At 39.8% G+C, this 19575-nt stretch overlaps 1 protein-coding gene across 1 annotated transcript in view; it reads right to left on the reverse strand.

Annotated features, from left to right (window-relative positions):
- Positions 1-19575, reverse strand: part of NUP93 (nucleoporin 93) — a 111049-nt gene that overhangs the window by 71371 nt on the left and 20103 nt on the right. Inside the window, exon 3 of the mRNA XM_027617462.2 lies at positions 7523-7640. Coding sequence (XP_027473263.1) covers positions 7523-7640 — 118 coding nt within the window. The remainder of the gene's footprint in view (positions 1-7522; positions 7641-19575) is intronic.

Consider the following 19575-nt stretch of genomic DNA (forward strand, 5'->3'; position numbering starts at 1 on the left):
AGACACTATTTTGTCTTTTTTACGTGTTTACTGGTTTTCACCAGCTGAGATTTACACTGGGTCAGGGTTTAATGACAAGGAACAGCAAATATATTTGCTAAGCAGGGGTGATGTGGACACTGCAGTGTTCGCACAAGAGACAAAGCCGGGTACCGTGACTGCCCTGAACAAGAAGACAGGACACAGTGAGATGTAGGTCTTTTCCACATGTCGTTCGGCCACTACAACCGAATGCAGCCTAAAATGTACCTGCTGTTTGTTCCAGGAAAGTGCTTCTCTCTAACTAGCAGGCTTAGGATCCAGTGAGAATTGGGTTCATTATCTAGTGAACCCAAGAGCATTAACTACAGGTTGTTTAATTTAAGTCCAGAATAAGCTTCGAAAGGACAAGATTTAAATATCCATTAAAGTCTTCTAAAACCTCCAAAGAAAGGTTACTATGAACTTCCCGCTTTCTTAGGGGCAAGAAGAATATAAGCAAGGAGGTCAATAAACACAAATGCTTAACTAAAAACCTTCACACTGTTAGATTCTCTTATATTTTTATATGTGAAAACATTTAAAGAGCAAGATCTTATTCCTTCAGAGTCCCATCAATTCAAAATTTCTAATCATCCAATTTGGGCTAGTTCACCACTGCAGAAAAGCCTGCTCAGGCATATTAAGAACAGAAACAACATGGGAGCTAGGTATGTTCTGCCCACTTAAAACACTTCTCAGGACTGTTATACAAATGATCAGCACGCAAACAGATGCAACTTTTTTTTTTTAAGATTTTATTTATTTATTTGACAGAGACAGTGAGAGAGGGAACACAAGCAGGTAAGTGGGAGAGGGAGAAGCAGGTTCCCCGCTGAGCAGGGAGCCTGATGCAGGGCTCAATCCCAGGACCCTGGGATCATGACCTGAGCCAAAGGCAGACGCTAACGACTGAACCACCCAGGCGCCCCCAGATGCAACTCTTGATGAATGAACCCCATCTCTTCCTCAGATTTACGAAAGCAGCTCTGGTAAGGCCTCTCCCCAGTATCCATGCTTAGTAGTTTCGAGAAACAAATGAGAATGACTACTTAAAAATAATCCCGGAGTTCAGATACTGTTCATCCAATCAGACTGCACTTTCCTGCAGCAGATTTGAGCAAGGGAAAGCTTACTGCACTTCTCCCTCAATATTAATATTTTGCCAGTAATATTCCTGAAGAGCTGCTATTAGCACACTAATCATTCTAGGCAAGGCTGACCCTCTTTCCAACAAACAAACTGCCACAGGATTTCTGGAACCAGTTCCCCACTAACAACTTGCCAGTACTACAAACACACAATTAGCAAGCAACACAACCACTTTTCCGCTTAGCTGTTATATATAGCTGCATTTAAGCAGCAGTCTCTTAATTCTGAAGATCCAAAATTAAAAGATAAACCATGAAAATAACAATTTAGGTGATAAGGGGTTGCACAAGCAGTGATTCATTTTAATACTTATGCCAAAGCTATTTAGTTCTTTCTGATTACTTAAAAGATAAGCTAACAGTGGTCTGAGCATACTCTACATTTCCCAGGCCAAGGGCAGAAAAAGGAAGGAAATAATGAATATTTTATTATGGATACAGTGTGGTAAGCAAAACAAGTTTCTAACAAAGTGAATTATTACTGCATCATTATCTTGTATGTGATAAATCAGTTTCCCTGACTCTAATTTTTTTATAGTTCTTTTAATCACTATTTAAGATATCTTTTGCTCTCTACTCATATAGGACAGGACAGGACAGATTTCCATCTGGAGATTTACAGATTATGAAGACCTTCAGTATAGGGTCTTTCCTTTCTTTCCTTCCTTCCTTCTTTTTTTCTTTCCTTTGGTAGAAGGGGCTGAAGAGATAAGAATCACTTATCTAAGATTTGAATGGGCTGCCAAGTTAATTCTAACATAAGCTAAATTTCTGTTTACTTTGTGGGGAAACACTTGGAAAGTTTTGTTTTTTCCTAAGCAGTAAAACTGACACACTGTATTTGAAGGCTGTGGGGAAAGAGATCTGAGAAGACCATGAAAGAGGCGGCATGTGAGGAAAGCCTCACAGGGTTAGACTGAAATGAGGGCTCGGACATTTCAGAGGCGCTACTCCAGGCTAAGGAAGGTGATAACCAAAGGCCTAAGGTATAAAAGAGTTAGGCAACCTGGTGGCTGAAGTATAAATATGCGCACACGCACACACATAGATAGATCCTCCTACTGCAGGAAAGTAGCGCAATTTAGTCCCACCTATACATACTCCAAATACTAAGTATTTAATACTTTAGAAAAGCAGACAGTTCCTATTTTAAAAATGTCTCTGTAGAAATCTCTTAAACATATTACAGAGTGTTAGCCTGTTTGGAAACAGTAACTACTATTTAGCTTGATATGGGGCTTCCCACAGCCAGGAAAGAGAATGTTAAGGGTGAGGTCAGATACTTGGTTGAGGTCTGCAGTCACTGGAACAACTAGCAATAGACGCCTTAGCCCAGTACTCCACATAGCTGTGAAAGAGTGAGATCTGACGATGTTTCATTAATTACAGTTAATTTAGTCTTAAGATTTCTGGCACTATAAGTGTAGTGGGTTGACGTGTGTCCCCCAGCAAAAAGATATGTCGAAGTCCTAACTCCTAGTACCTGTGCATACGACCTTAATTTGGCAATATGATCTTTGCAAATGTGATTAAGTTAAGGATCTCAATGTGAGATCATCCTGGATTTAGGGTGTGCCCTATACCCAATGACTGGAGTCTTTCTAAGAGAAAGGAGAGGGAGACTAAACACACAGGAGATAAACCTTGTGGAGATGGAGGCAGACATTAGAGGTAAGAAACGGCTAGTGCCACCAAATGTTCGTAGAGGAAAGATTCTCCTCCTACAGCCTTCGGAGGGAGCATGGTGCTACCAACACCTTGACTTCAAAGTTCTATACTCCAGAACTCTGAGAGGATAAATTTCTTTTCTTTTTTTTTTTTTTTAAGATTTTATTTATTTATTTGAGAGAGAGAATGAGAGAGAGCATGAGAGGGAAGAGGGTCAGAGGGAGAAGCAGACATCCCGCTGAGCACGGAGCCCGCTGCGGGACTCAATCCCAGGACTCCGGGATCATGACCTGAGCCGAAGGCAGTCGCTCAACCAACTGCGCCACCCAGGCGCCCTGAGAGGATAAATTTCTAATGTTTTAGGCCACTGAGTTTGCGGAAACTTGTGGCAGCCCTAGGAATCTAATACAGGAAGTTTAGCAATAATATTATTATACTTTGGTCCAATGCCATTTGGAAATAATACAGCCTAATGCAGAGAAACTGCAGCTCCCATTTTTATGGCTAACTCAGGCAATTTCTGCACAGCCTTCTTGAAATATACACGTAATCTAGTGAAAAAGCCCATATATAGCCAAACTGTAAATTTGCACTTTATTACTACGTGATACAATTCCATGGTACATTAGGTCTGTTCAGATCATAGTAAAGATGTGCGATCTGCCCTTGTTATTTTTTTTTCCGAAGACAGAAGTGAGCAAGTGGAAAAGAAGAAGATAGCAAGAGGGGAAGAATGAAGGGGAGTAAGTCAGAGGGGGAGACGAACCATGAGAGACGATGGACTCTGAAAAACAAACTGAGGGTTCTAGAGGGGAGGGGGTTGGGGGGATGGGTTAGCCTGGTGAATAGTATTAAAGAGGGCACATTCTGCGTGGAGCACTGGGTGTTATTCACGAACAATGAATCATGGAACACTACATCAAAAACTAATGATGTAATGTATGGTGATTAACATAATAAAAAATTATTTAAAAAAAAAAGAAGTGAGCAAGTGGACCTCTGTGAGAGGACTTGCACTTGCAAGCACCCCGAAGTCACTGAGAACAGTACAATCATTTCGGTGCCATGCCCTGTTAATATTTGCTCTTTCCCTCTATTACACAAATGTACAGGCCTTCTTTATGACGATTTCCAAAAAATAAAATCAATAAATATTTTTAAAAATTCTCCCAGCATCAGCCATACATATATCTAAGTAAATCTTTTTTAATGTTACCTTTGCTGGCCACAGCAATCTTTCAAAAATGCATTCTCAATGCATGCCAACATCATTAGTTATGACAAACAACAAAACAGTTAACAGTGGAAAGCCTGTATTAATTTCAAGCTTTCTGGTAGAAACAGAAGGGAATATAATCAATTCTGCCAGACAGAAAAGGACTACACATGTACCTATATATGTACCTGTACATGGGGAAATACCTTCCCAAGCTCATATGTAACGCAAACAACGGGTGGTATAAAGTCTTGGACAGCATCTGTCAAAGAATGCTTCAGCATTTCCTTCTATGAATTTGTAAATTGACATAATAAATTCACTCTGATTGCTATCTGGCACATGGGATTAGGATGCATTCTCATCTCAAAAACTGCACTGGCTGGAAAAATTTATATACAAAAATCCATTAGACTTATGGTATGTGAATCCTGCATCTCAATAAAGCTGTTAAAATAAATGAGGGGGAAAAAGTCCATGAAAAAATACATATGGCTTTTCTAAAAACAAACAACTGAAAATGACTAAGTTAACTCTTCTTGGATAATCAATACATCATGAGAAGAATTAAAAGGAAGACTGCTCCATGCTCAGGCTGAAAGCTGACTTGGCCCTTACATCTGACTACTAAACAAGAAATCAGGCAAGAATATGTTGATACTGTGTATATGGGGGGCTTAAGCATAGGTCAGGTGAACTCCACAATACAATTTAAAACTTCCAATTCCTATCAATAACTAGAACCATCTCAGATTAAGCCAAACTTTAAAATTTAAATTTTCTCCTTTAAGTCTTTGTAGGAAAGAAGATGAAATCAACAGAACAATTATTTTGAAACCAGTAAGTCCTTTTTTTTTTCTTTGAGAGAGCACATGGGCAACCAGGGGGTAAAGGGCAAAGGGAGAGAATCACCTTTTTTTTTTTTTTTTAAAGATATTTATTTTGAAGACAGTGAGAGAGAGGGAGTGTGAACTGGGGGAGGAGCAGAGGGAGAGGGACAAGCAGACTTCCCACTGAGCTCAGGGACCAACTTGGGGCTTGATCGCAAGACCCTGAGATCATGACCTGAGCTGAAACCAAGAGTTGGGACTTTAAACTGAAACTGAAAGCCATCCAAACACCCCAAGAGAGGACCTTAAGTAGGCTCCACGCCCAGCACAAAGCCCAACCTGGGGCTTGATCTCACAACCCTGAGATCATGACCTGAGCCAGAATCAAGAGTCAGACGCTTAAATGACCAAGCCACCCAGGTACCCCAAAACTAGTAAGTCTTAAATTTTTACTTTAGATATAGATGATCAATTCCCAATTAATCAAAAGTTACCTTGGACTGACCATTTTGCATTTTTGAAGCTATTCTGGAAAAGCTCAAGAGGTAAAATTTTGAAATGAAAGCATCCTTCCTCTCAAAGTTCAAAGATTTCCAGGACATGCAGGACCAAAACTCTTAGCCACGCTCATTCCAAATTAAGAAATTCTCTTTGATGTGACCGAGCATGCACTGCTGGGAAACCATCTAATGGGGGTGCTGAAGGAGTGTGTTCATGCATTAAACAGAAGGTTAGGAAGACTGTCATGATTCAATACATTTATAAACCTGTCATTAATATCTCAAAGCAGAGGGGCGCCTGGGTGGCTCAGTCGTTGGGCATCTGCCTTCAGCTTAGGTCATGATCCCAGGGTCCTGGGATCGAGCCCTGCATCAGACTCCCTGCTCAGCAGGAAGCCTGCTTCTCCCTCTCCCACTTGCCCTGCTTGTGTTCCCTCTCTCGCTGTGTCTCTCTCTGTCAAATAAATAAAATCTTAAAAAAAAAAATCTCAAAGCGGAAAATGGAGTACCACATCAGAATTCATGAGGTACATCACTAAATGTGCTGAGTATTCCAGATTTGTATGACAAATATGCCAAAGAACCTTTAAAAGCAGTTGGTTTTAAAAAGAAATTTTTTGGAGGTGCCTGGGTGGCTCAGTCAGTTTCGCCTCCGACTCTTGGTTTCAGCTCAGATCATGATCTCATCATAATCTCATGGGTTGTGGGATGGCGCCTGACTGGGGGCTCTGGGGCTCAGTGGGGAATCTGCTTCAGAGTCTCTCCCTCTGCCCCTCCCCCGACACGCACATGTTCAGGTGTGCTCTCTCCCTCAAATAAATAAATAAAATATTTTTAAAAAAATAAAAATAACTTCTTTGGTATTTTAAACATTAAAAACACACAACCTTTCAGCGAGTGCCATTTCTTCCACACTATTAGGGATACTCCCCAAAATATATGACTGTTCAAATTAATTTTTTAGCTTTATCCCTTCTGCCCACCTCATCCTCGTTAAAAGTATTCGTTTATAGCAGTAAAATAGAAGGGACAAAAAGGGACAGCGAAAAATAAACAAAACAAAAACAAGAGTTAAGTATACATGCCATTTTAAGAGTACATGGAAATGAGCAGGCATCCATAAGGTGACAAGCTAATATGATTTAGTACACAAAATTTTAAAAAACTAGTGACTATGGGAACATATTGATAACAGGAAAAATAATATCTATAGTTAACTCTCAACAGAAACATAGGGTTTTCAGTTACTGAATTGGAATAAATACAGTAAACTGTGGCCATCAAATGGATTAAAAATAGTTCTTGGGAAGGATAGTGGGGTAGAGAGTTAATTCAAACTGAGCCCATATAATAACAATTAGTACCCATCTGTAAAATGATTTGCCTTTGTAGAACATGCTTCTTTTCATTTCAAAGGTAAATCAATGATTAAAATGGTAACTCACAGTCCCTTCACTCTAACATGAATGCAGCATCTCAATTCCTCAAAACTAAATGAATCACAAGTTTTTTCCTTAATAATGTATGTGTGTGTGTGCACACGCACACACACACAAAAAGCAGTTTCTGATTAGATTAAAATAGCAATCAATTATGCCAGTGGCATGTTAGGTTAAATGAGACTGGAGTGCTCTATTAGACCATTTCCTGGTGCCACTAATGCAGCCAAATACTTCCTAGAAATCGATGAGTAGGTTTCAGTAAATAGTACTCTAAGTTTTCCCCAGCTCCTTGCCAACCAATACAAGCAAGATGTAGAAAAGAAATGTGGAAGACGAAGAGTAAAATTATTTGAGATCCAGCAAAGAAAGCAAGAGAAACTTATAACTAATGTCTCTGGTGCCTTGGATTAAGCCCAAGGAAGGAAGAAAAATCTGTTCTCATAATTACAATAATCTAAAAAGTGCAGGTTGGAATTGCTTTCCTAAATTCAGCCTCTCAGAGTACTCTTAAAGTAACCTATGTTCCCTACTATACCTCCAAAGCAGAGTCTCCCAATCTCTTAATATCTCAGGAAGAGAATTAACAAAGAAATCTAGAATTCCTAAATGAGCTGGTCAAAAAGGGCCAGGGCCTTCAGCTTGGTTTGCATACTCAGGATTCCACCTGCACCAGTCCTGGCAACCTGCAGGCCCTTACCTGAATGTCTGTGTCCTTCACAGGCTCAAGAGGCTCAAAGGTGGTGGCCGCACTCAGACTCTCCAATCGTTGGGAGATGTGGGATATGTCAAGTCCCCGAGACCCAAGGAGAACTGACCTATATGAGGATATGGGGCAGAGAGAAAAAAGCAGGATTAGGACATCTGATATGCTTCATAAAATACCAGAGACTATTTTTTATTCAAAACTTCCTATGTACTGCTCAGACACTTTCATATGGTTTTTTATACCTTTCCATAAAGATCACATGGAGTAACAGACACAATATTGCATCTGGTAATAAGATAGTTCTGGTCATGCCTGAATTAAAATAAAACTTGCCTAGAGTAAAATGCAATAAAATGATAGGCTAGACGACTCCACACATTTTACACTCAAGAAAATCATGAGTTAGACGCTATTCTCAATCCCCATTTTACAGATGGGGGGAATTAAGGTGCAAAGAGGTTAAGTGACTTCTCCAAAGTCACAGAGCCAGGAAATGGCAGAGCCAGGTCATCAGGCTCCAGAGCACAAACTCTTAACCACCATCCTGTATTCACAGCCTCTGTAAAGACAGATATGTGAACCACAACATCTGAGAAGCTACAAGAGTAACCCAGTCCAAACTTTATTAATGAGTTGAAGAAACTAAAAGTCTGGGACCATCAATGATTTGCAAAGGGCAGTCAAACCAGAATCCAAGGCTGGTTCTCCACAGCTTCTCTTTAAAAGCCAAACATCGTTATCTAGTATGTCTTCAAGTTCCCACTCTGCTGCCCAGTCCAATAACACAGGAGCCTGTCACCTAATAAATGTTTTGAAGACAGACGGGAATAATACAGCTGGATTTATTTCTACTCACTTGGGGGAATATAACAATGGAAGAGTTTTTTAAAAAATCAGAGTCTCACTAATATCTAGAACACGCTCTAGAAGAAAGAAATTTAGGGAATCAGATGCTTAGACTGTTATTTTTGGATTAGGATGTAGTACCCAAAAATCCCACTGACAAAGTTTATGTTCCTTCTGAGGCACTCAGAAGCTACACCACTGGGCAGCACAAGTAGCCCTAATACCTACAGCTATGACACTTAAGATTTCTACTTCTGAACTAACAGACTTACTAGAGAACTTTGTTTTTATTTCTATTCTACTAAGTACTACAGAAATAGATGATGTGCACCCAGAGGGCTCCCCACTGTAGATTTTTGTCTCTTCCATGTAGACAGGTCAACTAGAATGCCATCCCTGAGGGCTTCTCCTCCCAGGCTACCATGTCAGATAAATAATCTTGCCTCTCTCTTCTAACAATCCTGAAAGCTAACTTTCTAATACAGTAGTTCCCAGCCCTGGTTGCACATTAGAGTCACCTAGGCAACTTTCCTCCCAATGATTCTGAGTAGTACTGGGTGAAGCCTGGAGCATGGAGATCAGTGTAATGCCCTCCCTTCCTTTTTTAATAATAGCTTTACTGAGATCTAATTCATATACCATACAATTCACCCATTTAAAGTGTACAAATCAGTAGGTTTTAGTGTATTCAGAGCTGTATAACTTTCACCACAATCAATTTTAGAACATTTTCACCAATCCCTAAACAAACCCCCTACCCACCAGCAGTCATTTCCCATGTCCCTTCCCAAACTACCCCCCAACCTCTGACAACCATTAATCTATTCTGTTTCTATAGATTTGCCTCTTCTGGACATTTCATACATATGGAATCATACAATATGTGGTGTTCTGTGACAACCCTCTTTCACTCAGCATAATGCTTGTCAAGATTCATTCATGTTGGGTGCCTGGGTGGCTCAGATGGTTAAGTGTCTGCCTTCGGCTCAGGTCGTGATCCCAGAGTCCTGGGATTGAGTCCCGCATCGGGCTCCCTGCTCAGCGGGGAGCCTGCTTCTCCCTCTGCCTCTCTCTCTCCTATGAATAAATAAAATCTTAAAAAAAAAAAAAGATTCATCCATGTTCTAGTATGTATCAGTACTTCATTTCTTTTTATAACGGAACAATATTCCATTATATGGATATGTCACATTTTATATTTATGAATATATCCATTCATCAGCTGATAGACATTTGGGTTGTTTCTACTTTGGGGCTATTATGAAAAATGCTGCCATGAACATTCATGTACCAGTTTTTGTGTGAGTATGTTTTCATTTTTCTTGGATATATACCTAGAAGTAGAATTGCTAGATCATACAGTAACCATTTAACCTTCTGAAGAACTGTCAGATAGTTTTCCATTTTACATTCTCATGTGCAATGTACAAGAGTTCCAATTGTTTTCTACATCCTCGCCAATGCTTGTCTTTACCTTTTTGATTATAGTTGTCTTAGTGGGCCCTCCTTTTTAAACCCTTATAGAAAAACAATTTTAAATACAAAATTAAGTAGTAAACCTCCTTGTACCCATTACCCAGCTTCAACAATTAACAGGTCATAGTCAACCTTGTTTCACCTATATACCTACCTATTTTCCTCTTTCCACCACCCAGATTATTTTGAAGTAGATCCAAGACAGTACCCCGATTATTTAATAATTAAAATTTTGTGTTTTTTATGACTGGTATACAAATAAGATCTCTACTTATGAATAATATGCCTAAATCTTTTTTTTTTCAAGATTTTATGTATTTATTTGTCAGAGAGAGCACAAGCAGGAGAGCAGCAGGCAGAGGGAGAAGCAGGCTCCCCGTGGAGCAGGGAGCCCAATGTGGGACTCGATCCCGGGACTCCAGGATCATGACCTGAGCTGAAGGCAGCCGCTTAACCGACTAAATCTTTTTAATCTATAGGGTGCTCCTCCATCTCCTTTTCTTTTTCTTACAATTTCTTTATTGGGGACTCTGGATTATTTGTCCTGTAGAGCAGTACTACTTAAACCTGAACTGTACATGTGAATCACCTGGAAAGCATATTAAAATGCAGATTCTGATTCAGTAGGTCTGGGATGGGGCCTGAGATTCTCCATTTCTAAAAAGCTCACAGTTGATGCTTTTCCTATTGATCCATGGACTACACTAAAAGTAGGAAGGATACAGTTTCCCACATAACAGGTTTTATGGACTACATCCCCAAGATGTCATTTGACATTTTCCTCCAGCCTCTGTATTTCCTATAAATTGAAAGTAAGCTCTAAAGGTTTGATCAGATTCAGGTGTCCTTATTTTTTGGTTAGATTACTTGAGACTTTCATTAAGAAATCTGGTTATTTCTTTTGGAATGTTAGCAGATAACTTATGATCACTGCTTAAAGTCATTAATTCCTTAGAGGCTGCAAAATGGTGGTGTTCTTTTTTTTTTTTAATTTATTTATTTTGGGGCGCCTGGGTGGCTCAATTGGTTGGGTGGCTGCCTTTGGCTCAGGTCATGATCCCAGGGTCCTGGGATCAAGACCCGCGTCGGGCTCCCTGCTTGGCAGAGACCTGCTTCTCCCTCTCCCTTTGCCTGCCGCTCTCCCTACTTGTGCTCTGTCAAATAAATAAATAAAATCTTAAAAAAAAAGATTTCTTTTGAGAGAGAAAGAGAGAGAGCACATGGTCGGGGGGGGGGGGTAGTGAGAACCTCTAGCAGACTCCCAGCTGAGTGCAGAGCCCAGTCTCACAACAATCATGACCTGACCCAAAACCAAGAGTCGGATGCTTAACCAACTGAGCCACCCAGGCGCCCCAGGTATTCTATTTTTATTAGCCAGAATATTTCCTTTCAGAAAAACTTTTCATCCACTATGTGGTTATTCTGAATAATGAGATGGTTCTCCAGCATCCTCAAAGTGACTGATGAGTTTCGTTTTAGTATCATTATGAACTCATGAATTTAAACAGTCATAAACATATGAACTGAAACATATTAAGCACTTACTGATGTGTTTCAGTCCACTGCAGTTACTATCCTTATGATGCTCAAATTGTCTCCTCAGCCATTAGAAACCTTTTGAGGATGGTTTTGAGTTCTTTTGACATGACTCACGTTCATCTTATACAGACCTGGAGTCAGCCAACTGTCCAAAGAACCCCCATTGTTTTATTAAAAGATGGATTTTAGAGGCAACTATCTAGGACTGCTCACTGGCACACTGGAGGTCCTTTCCGTAAGCACAGCTAGAAATAAAGTTTTTCCTTTTGTTTCAGTTTTCTTAAGATAAATTACATGGTGAGTTTATACTAATACTTCCAATTCAAAATTTAAAGCACAAAGTTTTGGGTTAACCTCACAGATTTTCTATCTGCATATCCTTTCTCCCACACCACAAGTCCTAGTTTCAGCATAACCACCATAACTACTTATTTGCTTTATCCTACACTATACACACAACAGTCTCAAAACAGCAGTAACAACACCTCCAACATGATGACTTATAACAGAGTAAGATATCACTTGGAACTGTTCCTCTCTGTGTGGTTATGTCACCAACTGGATTAAGCATTTATTTTCCTTTTTTAGGAATTCCTTTTTTGAAATTTAAGTTTGTTTTATAATAATGTAAAATATTTACACAATTCCAAAGTCAATTTATTAAAAAAAAGTCCCTGTCTTCTCTACCTTATTTAAGGTTACTTGAACCTTTTGTTTGTTTACCTTCTGTTTAAATCATGCCTTTTTAAGAAAGGAGGGAAGAAAAGCAAGGAGGAAGACCAGTCTGAGTGAGTTCTCAGGAAAGGTGCCAGGATTGGGAAAAGTCCAGAGTACCAGCACAGGGGAGGGGTAGATTGGCACAGTTTATGTGGAAGGAGAAAGAAAAAAAAAAACCTGAAAAAAAAAATATCTGAAAGCAGGAAGAATGTAGAATGGAAACTAATGGCCAAAAAGTAGAACCTCTTTGTATATACAGTACCTTGTTTTATACATTTGGCCACAGACTCGTGAATATTTTCCTTCAATTTAAAAGATTAATTTTAAAACCTGAAATTCTTAACACCCAACAAAGATTTACATTTCATGAACCTCTGAATCTGAATTCAAATGAATAATCTTTAAAATAATTATTAAAGCAATTGCATTGTGAGCAGTGACTAAATTATTTTATATCAACAAATTTAAAAATTTTAGTTGTAATTATGGTGCTGTGATTTTATTATTGGAGTCATTACTTAGAGATATATTTGATGTCTAAAATCTGTTTCTAAATCTGAGTGGGACTACAGATGAAACAAACAGGGGTCATGATTTAGTAATTACTGAAATTGGGTGATGGGTATGTAGAGATTCATTAAACTTTTGTCTCTACTTCTCTGTATGTTAAACGCATTTAGTAAGGAAATTATTTAAGAAAAGAAAAAGTCGTATGAATCTACTTACTAGAAATAACTATGAAATTAATAGGATTTGTAGGGAAGAGGAAGCTCCTAGGTGAGAGTATGCAAAGCCAGACGGTGGGAAATTCTATAAAGACAAATGAGTTCAGTCCTTCATTACAAAATAGCTCCAAGGGAAAAGACCAAGTGAGCACTTACTGAATAAAAGAAATTTAAAAGAGATTTATCAAGGAGTCACAATACATAGGGCATATTTGGATTATGAGTCAAACAAATTGATAAACATTTAAGAGATGAGATATCTGAACACTGACTAAAAATCTGATATTAAAGTATTATATTTACTTGTATTTTAGATATAGAATTGTAGTTATGCTTAAAACTAATGGAATTAGTTTCTAGAGATTCACTTGGAAGTATCTGTGGATGAAATAGTGAACTGGCTGGGATTCGCTTAAAAATTATTAGGTGGGGGCATATAAAGAAAAACTGTCCCTGATTGGTAATTATTAAAACTGAGTGTTAAGATTCAAAATCTAGCCATCCCATGGAACGTGAGATACAGGCACTAAAAACTCATGAATTCAAGAAAAGTGAAACAATATTCAGAAGAAAAATTAAGCCGCAAATTGGCTTGTTTTTGGAAAAGAATACCTCTACAGAACTGAGGTACCCTGACTGCTTCATAAGCATTTATTTCACTTCTTAAACACCTCTTCAAAATATATTCTTGGCAGCTAAAAAAAAAAAATCATGCCTTTTTATTTTCTGTTTTCTGATGCTTTGACAACTGGTGCCTTGCTAACATTGGAAGGGCTGCCCTTCCCAAGGTTAGCTAATTCTGAGAGGCCAGTGAGTACAAATTTCAAATGCAAACTAATGAGACCAGAGCCCATACCCCAACGACCTCCTTTATTGGGCCACTTATCACCCTACGGCCAGGTACCAGACAACTAGAGACAGCCTCTATACCTCAGAGCCCACTGAGATTCAAACTAGCCAATCCTAAGCTTGCTGACCCTGCCTTGCCTCACTTTCCCAGGGAAACCATAATACAGGCTCTTGCCTGCATTTTCCCCTTGCTCTCACCGCATCCCGACTGACCCCAGTGCTGACCTATGATGTGTCCTGTCTCATTTCTAGACAACTGTGGGTAGAAACTCCCTTCCTTCATGACAGTCATTTTCTTGTCTGCATGTCTCACTATACCTGATTAATGCAAACCCCAGGGACTTTTAATACACCTTCCTTTTTTATCAATAGATATGTATATACATTTTTATCACCTGCTTTTTTAAAACAGCTTTATTGAGATACAATTCACATACTATACAACTGCCCATTTAACTGACTTATTTAGTGGTTTTCAGTATATTCAGAGTTGTGCAACCATCGCTAAAATTGATTTTTAGGGGGCGCCTGGGTGGCTCAGTCGTTAAGCATCTGCCTTCGGCTCAGGTCATGATCCCAGGGTCTTGGGATGGAGCCCTACATCGGGCTCCCTGCTCCGCGGGAAGACTGTTTCTCCCTCTCCCACTCCCCCTGCTTGTGTTCCCTCTCTCGCTGTGTCTCTCTCTGTCAAACAGATAAATAAAATCTTTTTAAAAAATTGATTTTTAGGGGCGGCTGGGTGGCTCAGTCAGTTAAGCGTCTGTCTTCGGCTCAGGTCATGATCCCAGGATCCTGGGATTGGGCCCTGCATCGGGCTCCCTGCTTGGCGGGGAGCCCACTTCTCCCTCTGCCTCAACTGTTTCCCCTGCTTGTGCTCTCTCTGTCAAATAAATAAATAAAATCTTTAAAAAAAAATTGATTTTTAGAACACTTTCTTCACCCCACAAAGAAACCCCCGGCTCATCAGCAGTCACTCCCCATGACCCTCAACCTACCCACCCCTCCTTGGAAACCACTAATCTACTTTCTACTCAATTTGCCTATTTAAGACATTGCACATAAATGGAGCTCTACAATATGTTATCTTTTGTGACCGGCTTCTTTCACTTCGCATAATGTTTTCAAAGTTCATCCATGTTGGAGCATGTATTAACAGTTCATTCTTTTTATTGCCAAGTAGTATTCCATTTTACAGGTATGCCACCTTTTATTTATCAATTGATCAGCTGACAGACATTTGGGTTGTTTTCACTTTTTGACTATTATCAATGATGCTATGAACACCCACGTACAAATTTTTATGAGACTGACGCGCTACCTACTGCGCTAACGAGGCACCTCCACGTACAAATTTTTATATGGACAACTGTTTTCATCTCTCTTGGGTATACTCCTAGGAGTGGAATTGATGAGTCATATGGTCACACTGTTTAACCTTTTGAGGAACCACTGGACTGTTTCCCAAAGTGACTGCAATACTTTATATCCTACCAGCATATGAGAGTCTCAATTTTTTCCACATCCTCAACACTACTAGGGTCTGCCTTTGACTATAGCCAACCTAGTCCGTACGTGAAGTGATTGTCAAGGTGGTTTTGATTCACGTTTCCCTGAGGGCTGGTGATGCTGAGCTTCTCATAATTTGCTTGCTGACTGTGCGTACATCATCTTCGGAGAAACAGCCATGCGGATCTTGCTCATTTTTAAACTAGGTTGTGTTTTTATTGTTATAAGTTTTTACATATTCCGAATACAAGTCCCTTATCAGATATGTAATTGGCAAATATTTGCTCCCACTCTGTGGGTTATTTTCTCACTTTTTTCAAAAACAAATATTTTATTTATTTGTCAGAGAGAGAGTGCACACACACAAGCAGGGGGAGTGGCAGGCAGAGGGAGAAGCAGGCTTCCCGCTGAGCAGGGAGCCGGATGTGGGACTCGATCTCAGGACTCTGGGATCATGACCTGAGCCGAAGGCAGACGCTTAACCAACTGAGCCGCCCAGGCGTCCCTATTTTCTCACTTTCTTAATAGTGTCCTTTGAAATATGAGTTTTTAATTTTGATGAAGTTCAATTTATCAATTTTTTATTCTGTCACTTGTGCTTTCAGCTCATATCTAACAAAGCTCTGCCTAACTTCAGGTCAGAAAGATTTATACCTATGTTTTCTTCTAAGAGTTTTAAAGTTTGGGCTCTTACATTTAGGTCTGTCTTACATTTAGTTAAGGTGTCCAACTTCTTTCTTTTGCATAGGATATCCAGCTGTCCCAGCATCATTTGTTGAAAAAACACTGAGTGCTCTTGGCACTTGCTGAAAATCAGCTGATCACAGACCCATGGATTTATTTCTGGACTCATCATTCTATTCGATTATTTATCCTTATGCCAGTACCACACAGTCTTGACTATGGTAGCTTTGTTTGAAGTTATGAAATTGGAAGTGTGAGCCTTCCAACTTTCTTCTGACTTTTAAAGGTTGTTTTGGCAACTCTAGGTGTCTTTATTTCCACATGGATTTTAGGATCCACTTGTAAGTTTCAGCAAAAAAGCAAGCTGGAATTTTGATAAGGATTCCACTGAATCTGCAGATCAATCTGGGCAGTATTAACATCTTAACAATATTAAGTCTTCTGATTTGTGAACATTGGGTCATTCTATGGTAGTGCATATTTTCATTCTTTTGTATTACTGAAAAATACTCCAAGTATTGTACCACATCTAATCAACCTGTCCCCTACTGATGGATGTTTGAGTTTTTAATTTTTGCTATTACAGATAATACCACAATGAATATCATTCTGCACACATCTTCTGTACTTTTGCCAGTGTGTCTTTGGGATAGATCCCTGGAAAAAGGACTGCTGGGTCAAGGGTAAATTCGCCTGATATTGCCAAATTGTGTCCGACAGGTGCCATATCCCCGCCAGTGATATCTCAGAATGCACCCAGTACCAGGCAATTTTAAGGTGGACTAGGGTTGAGAGCCTTGAAATTAAAAAAAAAAAAAAAAACTAGCTATGAGAGTACTCAGAAAAGTCATCCGAGTGGGTGTTGCCTGCAGGAACTGTCCAGTGAATAGGCAGAAGCCTTGATGGGGAAAGGTGGACAGAGAACTGAGGAAAAAGGGGAAGGAATTTAGAGTAAGAGGAAGGCTTTACAAATAAAGGCTATACCAGAAACTTCCATCTTCTAAGGGTGGAAAAATCCAAATGTTCCTTGCCTTCTACCTGCCTCAATTTCCATAAACTAGGCAGCTTCTCCTGAGCAAAAAACCACAGAGGCTGGAATCAAACACTCTAGGTCCCAGGAAAGTAAGAGGACAAAAGGTGTCCTCAGTACACACAGGGAGCAGTAACAAAGTCAGGAGGCCTGGGTTCAAGTCTCACCTCTCTCTTACTGCCTAAAAATCTTAGATGCATCCGTTTTCCAAGCTTCATTTTCTTTCTCTGTTAAATCTGAAGAAAAATCCCTGCCTCACTCACCTCTCAGGCTTGTGAAGACCAGTCAGGAGAACGTCTGTTCTCCTGACAATTCTTGGGAACTGAAAAGTGCCATACAAATGGGAGAGATTCTTACTGAGCAAGCTGGATTTGAATTCTGGCTTGGCCACTTGCTATCTGACGTTTCTCAATTATAAAACAGAGATAATAACACTTATTTCACAGGCTTATTTTAAGAAGAAATTATATAATGCATGTAAAGTGCTTGGCACGGTGCCTGACAAAGAGCAAGTTCTCAAAAAGGTTGCTTAGTAGTATTACCACAAGTAAAGTTATCATTTACTGTAAAACTTTGGGCAAATAAATGTTCATATATGCTTTGCACGAACATGGAGAAAAGTGTGAAAGAAGCAGCAAATCAATAACACTAGTTACCTTGGGGGATAAAGTTAAGGAGAGAGTGATTGCTGGCTTTCTCTTTGTACAACTCTAAGTTGTTTGGCTTCTGAGTCTGACTGAAAAAATCCAATGAGGCATCTCTGATGGGAAAAAAGGGGGGATGAGATTGAAAATGGGTACCCAGGGAGGGCTTCACAGCTACTGATGATATTCTATGTCTTCACTGTGCAACGGGCAACTCATTTTATTATTATTTACACCAGGAGTCAGCAAACTTATCCTGTAAAAGGCAGGCAGTAAATATTTCAGGCTCTGCAGGCCATACAGTCTCTGTCATAACTACTCAGCTCTGCTATTGTAGCACAAAAGCAGCACAGACAATACATAAATAAGTGTGGCCATGTTCCAATAAGACTTTAACAGGCAGCGGGCTGGATCTGGCTCATGGATCATAGGCTGATAACCCCTGATTTACACCTTTATGTATGTTATGCATATTCTTCTTCATGTCTGAAGAAATTTAACAATTTAAAAATATCAAACACACATGCAAAAAAGCTTTCAAATCTGTTCCCTAAAATGAAAAATCCAACAAAGTATATTTAAACAAATGAATTCAGCACAGAACAATTCAATCTTAAATCTACAATCTAATCTTAACTAAAATCTTAAAGACACATTTTCTTCCAAAATTTATTTCATGTAAGAAAATTTTTCCTGCTCAGTTCTCTCCTCTGCCTTCACCCTGTACTAAAATATTCACATCACACTTTATGTCTGCCTATCAAGGTGGAAAAATACAGTCATCAGCCCTTCAGGTTTCTTTTTAAGCACCTGCCCCACCCCATACCCATTCTCTCAATGTTTCAACTTCCTCCTCCTTAAAATAATGAATTTAAGGTAGAAAGAAATGAGGAAGAATGGAAATTTACAAGAAAGAGAGCATGACTGATAATTGTTACCAAGAAAACATTTTCCCTTTTTGCTCTTAATAGGCTGTAAAGCTGATGCAATTAAATTATAACTATAGCAACTCAGCTGGCATCACGGTCCCTTTGCTCCGGCAGCATCCTTGCACACAAGCACAGACCTTGCGTGCTCAAGGCTGAGGCTAACTGCAGGCAGTCAGCAGCAACAGAAAGGAGCCTGCCGGAGTACAAGTAAGCAGCGATGTCTAAAGGCTGGCAGGGGTGATGGGGAACGGTGTAGGGGAGCAACTGGCTGGATTAAAAAAAAAAAAAAAAAAATCCCTGCCAGGGTTCCTCTGATTTGTCTTCACCAACACCAATGGAACTGAAACTAACTAGTATTTAAAAAAATAAAATTCTGGGGAGACCTACAGAAGAATTCCCACAACATCCTTACTAACTCAGCTGAGCAGCCAAAGCATTCGGCTTTCAAGATTAGTTGGGAAAAGAATGTAGACCTTATGCTCACTCTTGTGACATTTATTACAACCCAAAATAACGTCCCTGTAGAAACATCAGCACTTAGGTCTTTCTCAAGTTCAAGCAATGAAGACTGAGCAGATGACTGACAATTTCCCACATCTCCCACACAGAATCTCAGTGATTTTCCAGACCCACTGAGGTCACAAGTACCGGCACCCCTCCACCCTTCCCTGGCCCTTCCATCGGGGCTAAAACAGCATATGCTCTGGAGTCAGCCTTCCTAGGTTTGAGATCCGGCTCAACACTCACCAGTTGTGTGACCTGACAGTTACGGGCCCTCTCTGAGCCTTAGCTGCTCAACTGTAATAAGGGGACAACAGTCCTAATATTCGTTGTGAGGATTAACAAACTCTGAAGTCTAGCCAAGTTTCTGACACATAAGTCATCAGTAAATCACATTTCTTATGGAAAGCGGCAAGGTTTTTTTTTTTCTGTCTCCCCAAAGTACAAGCTCCTTGAGGGCAAGAACCATGTCTAATTCATGGTTGTAGCCCCAGAGATGGCCCAGAACTGGCTAGTGGGGCCCCCAACACATGACTGTGGAATCAACAGCCCACTCCTGCTCCAGTAGCAGCAGAAGCCACTGGCCAGACAAACAGCC

The sequence above is a fragment of the Zalophus californianus genome, chromosome 17, assembly GCF_009762305.2.
Source record: "Zalophus californianus isolate mZalCal1 chromosome 17, mZalCal1.pri.v2, whole genome shotgun sequence".
Taxonomy (NCBI): domain Eukaryota; kingdom Metazoa; phylum Chordata; class Mammalia; order Carnivora; family Otariidae; genus Zalophus; species Zalophus californianus.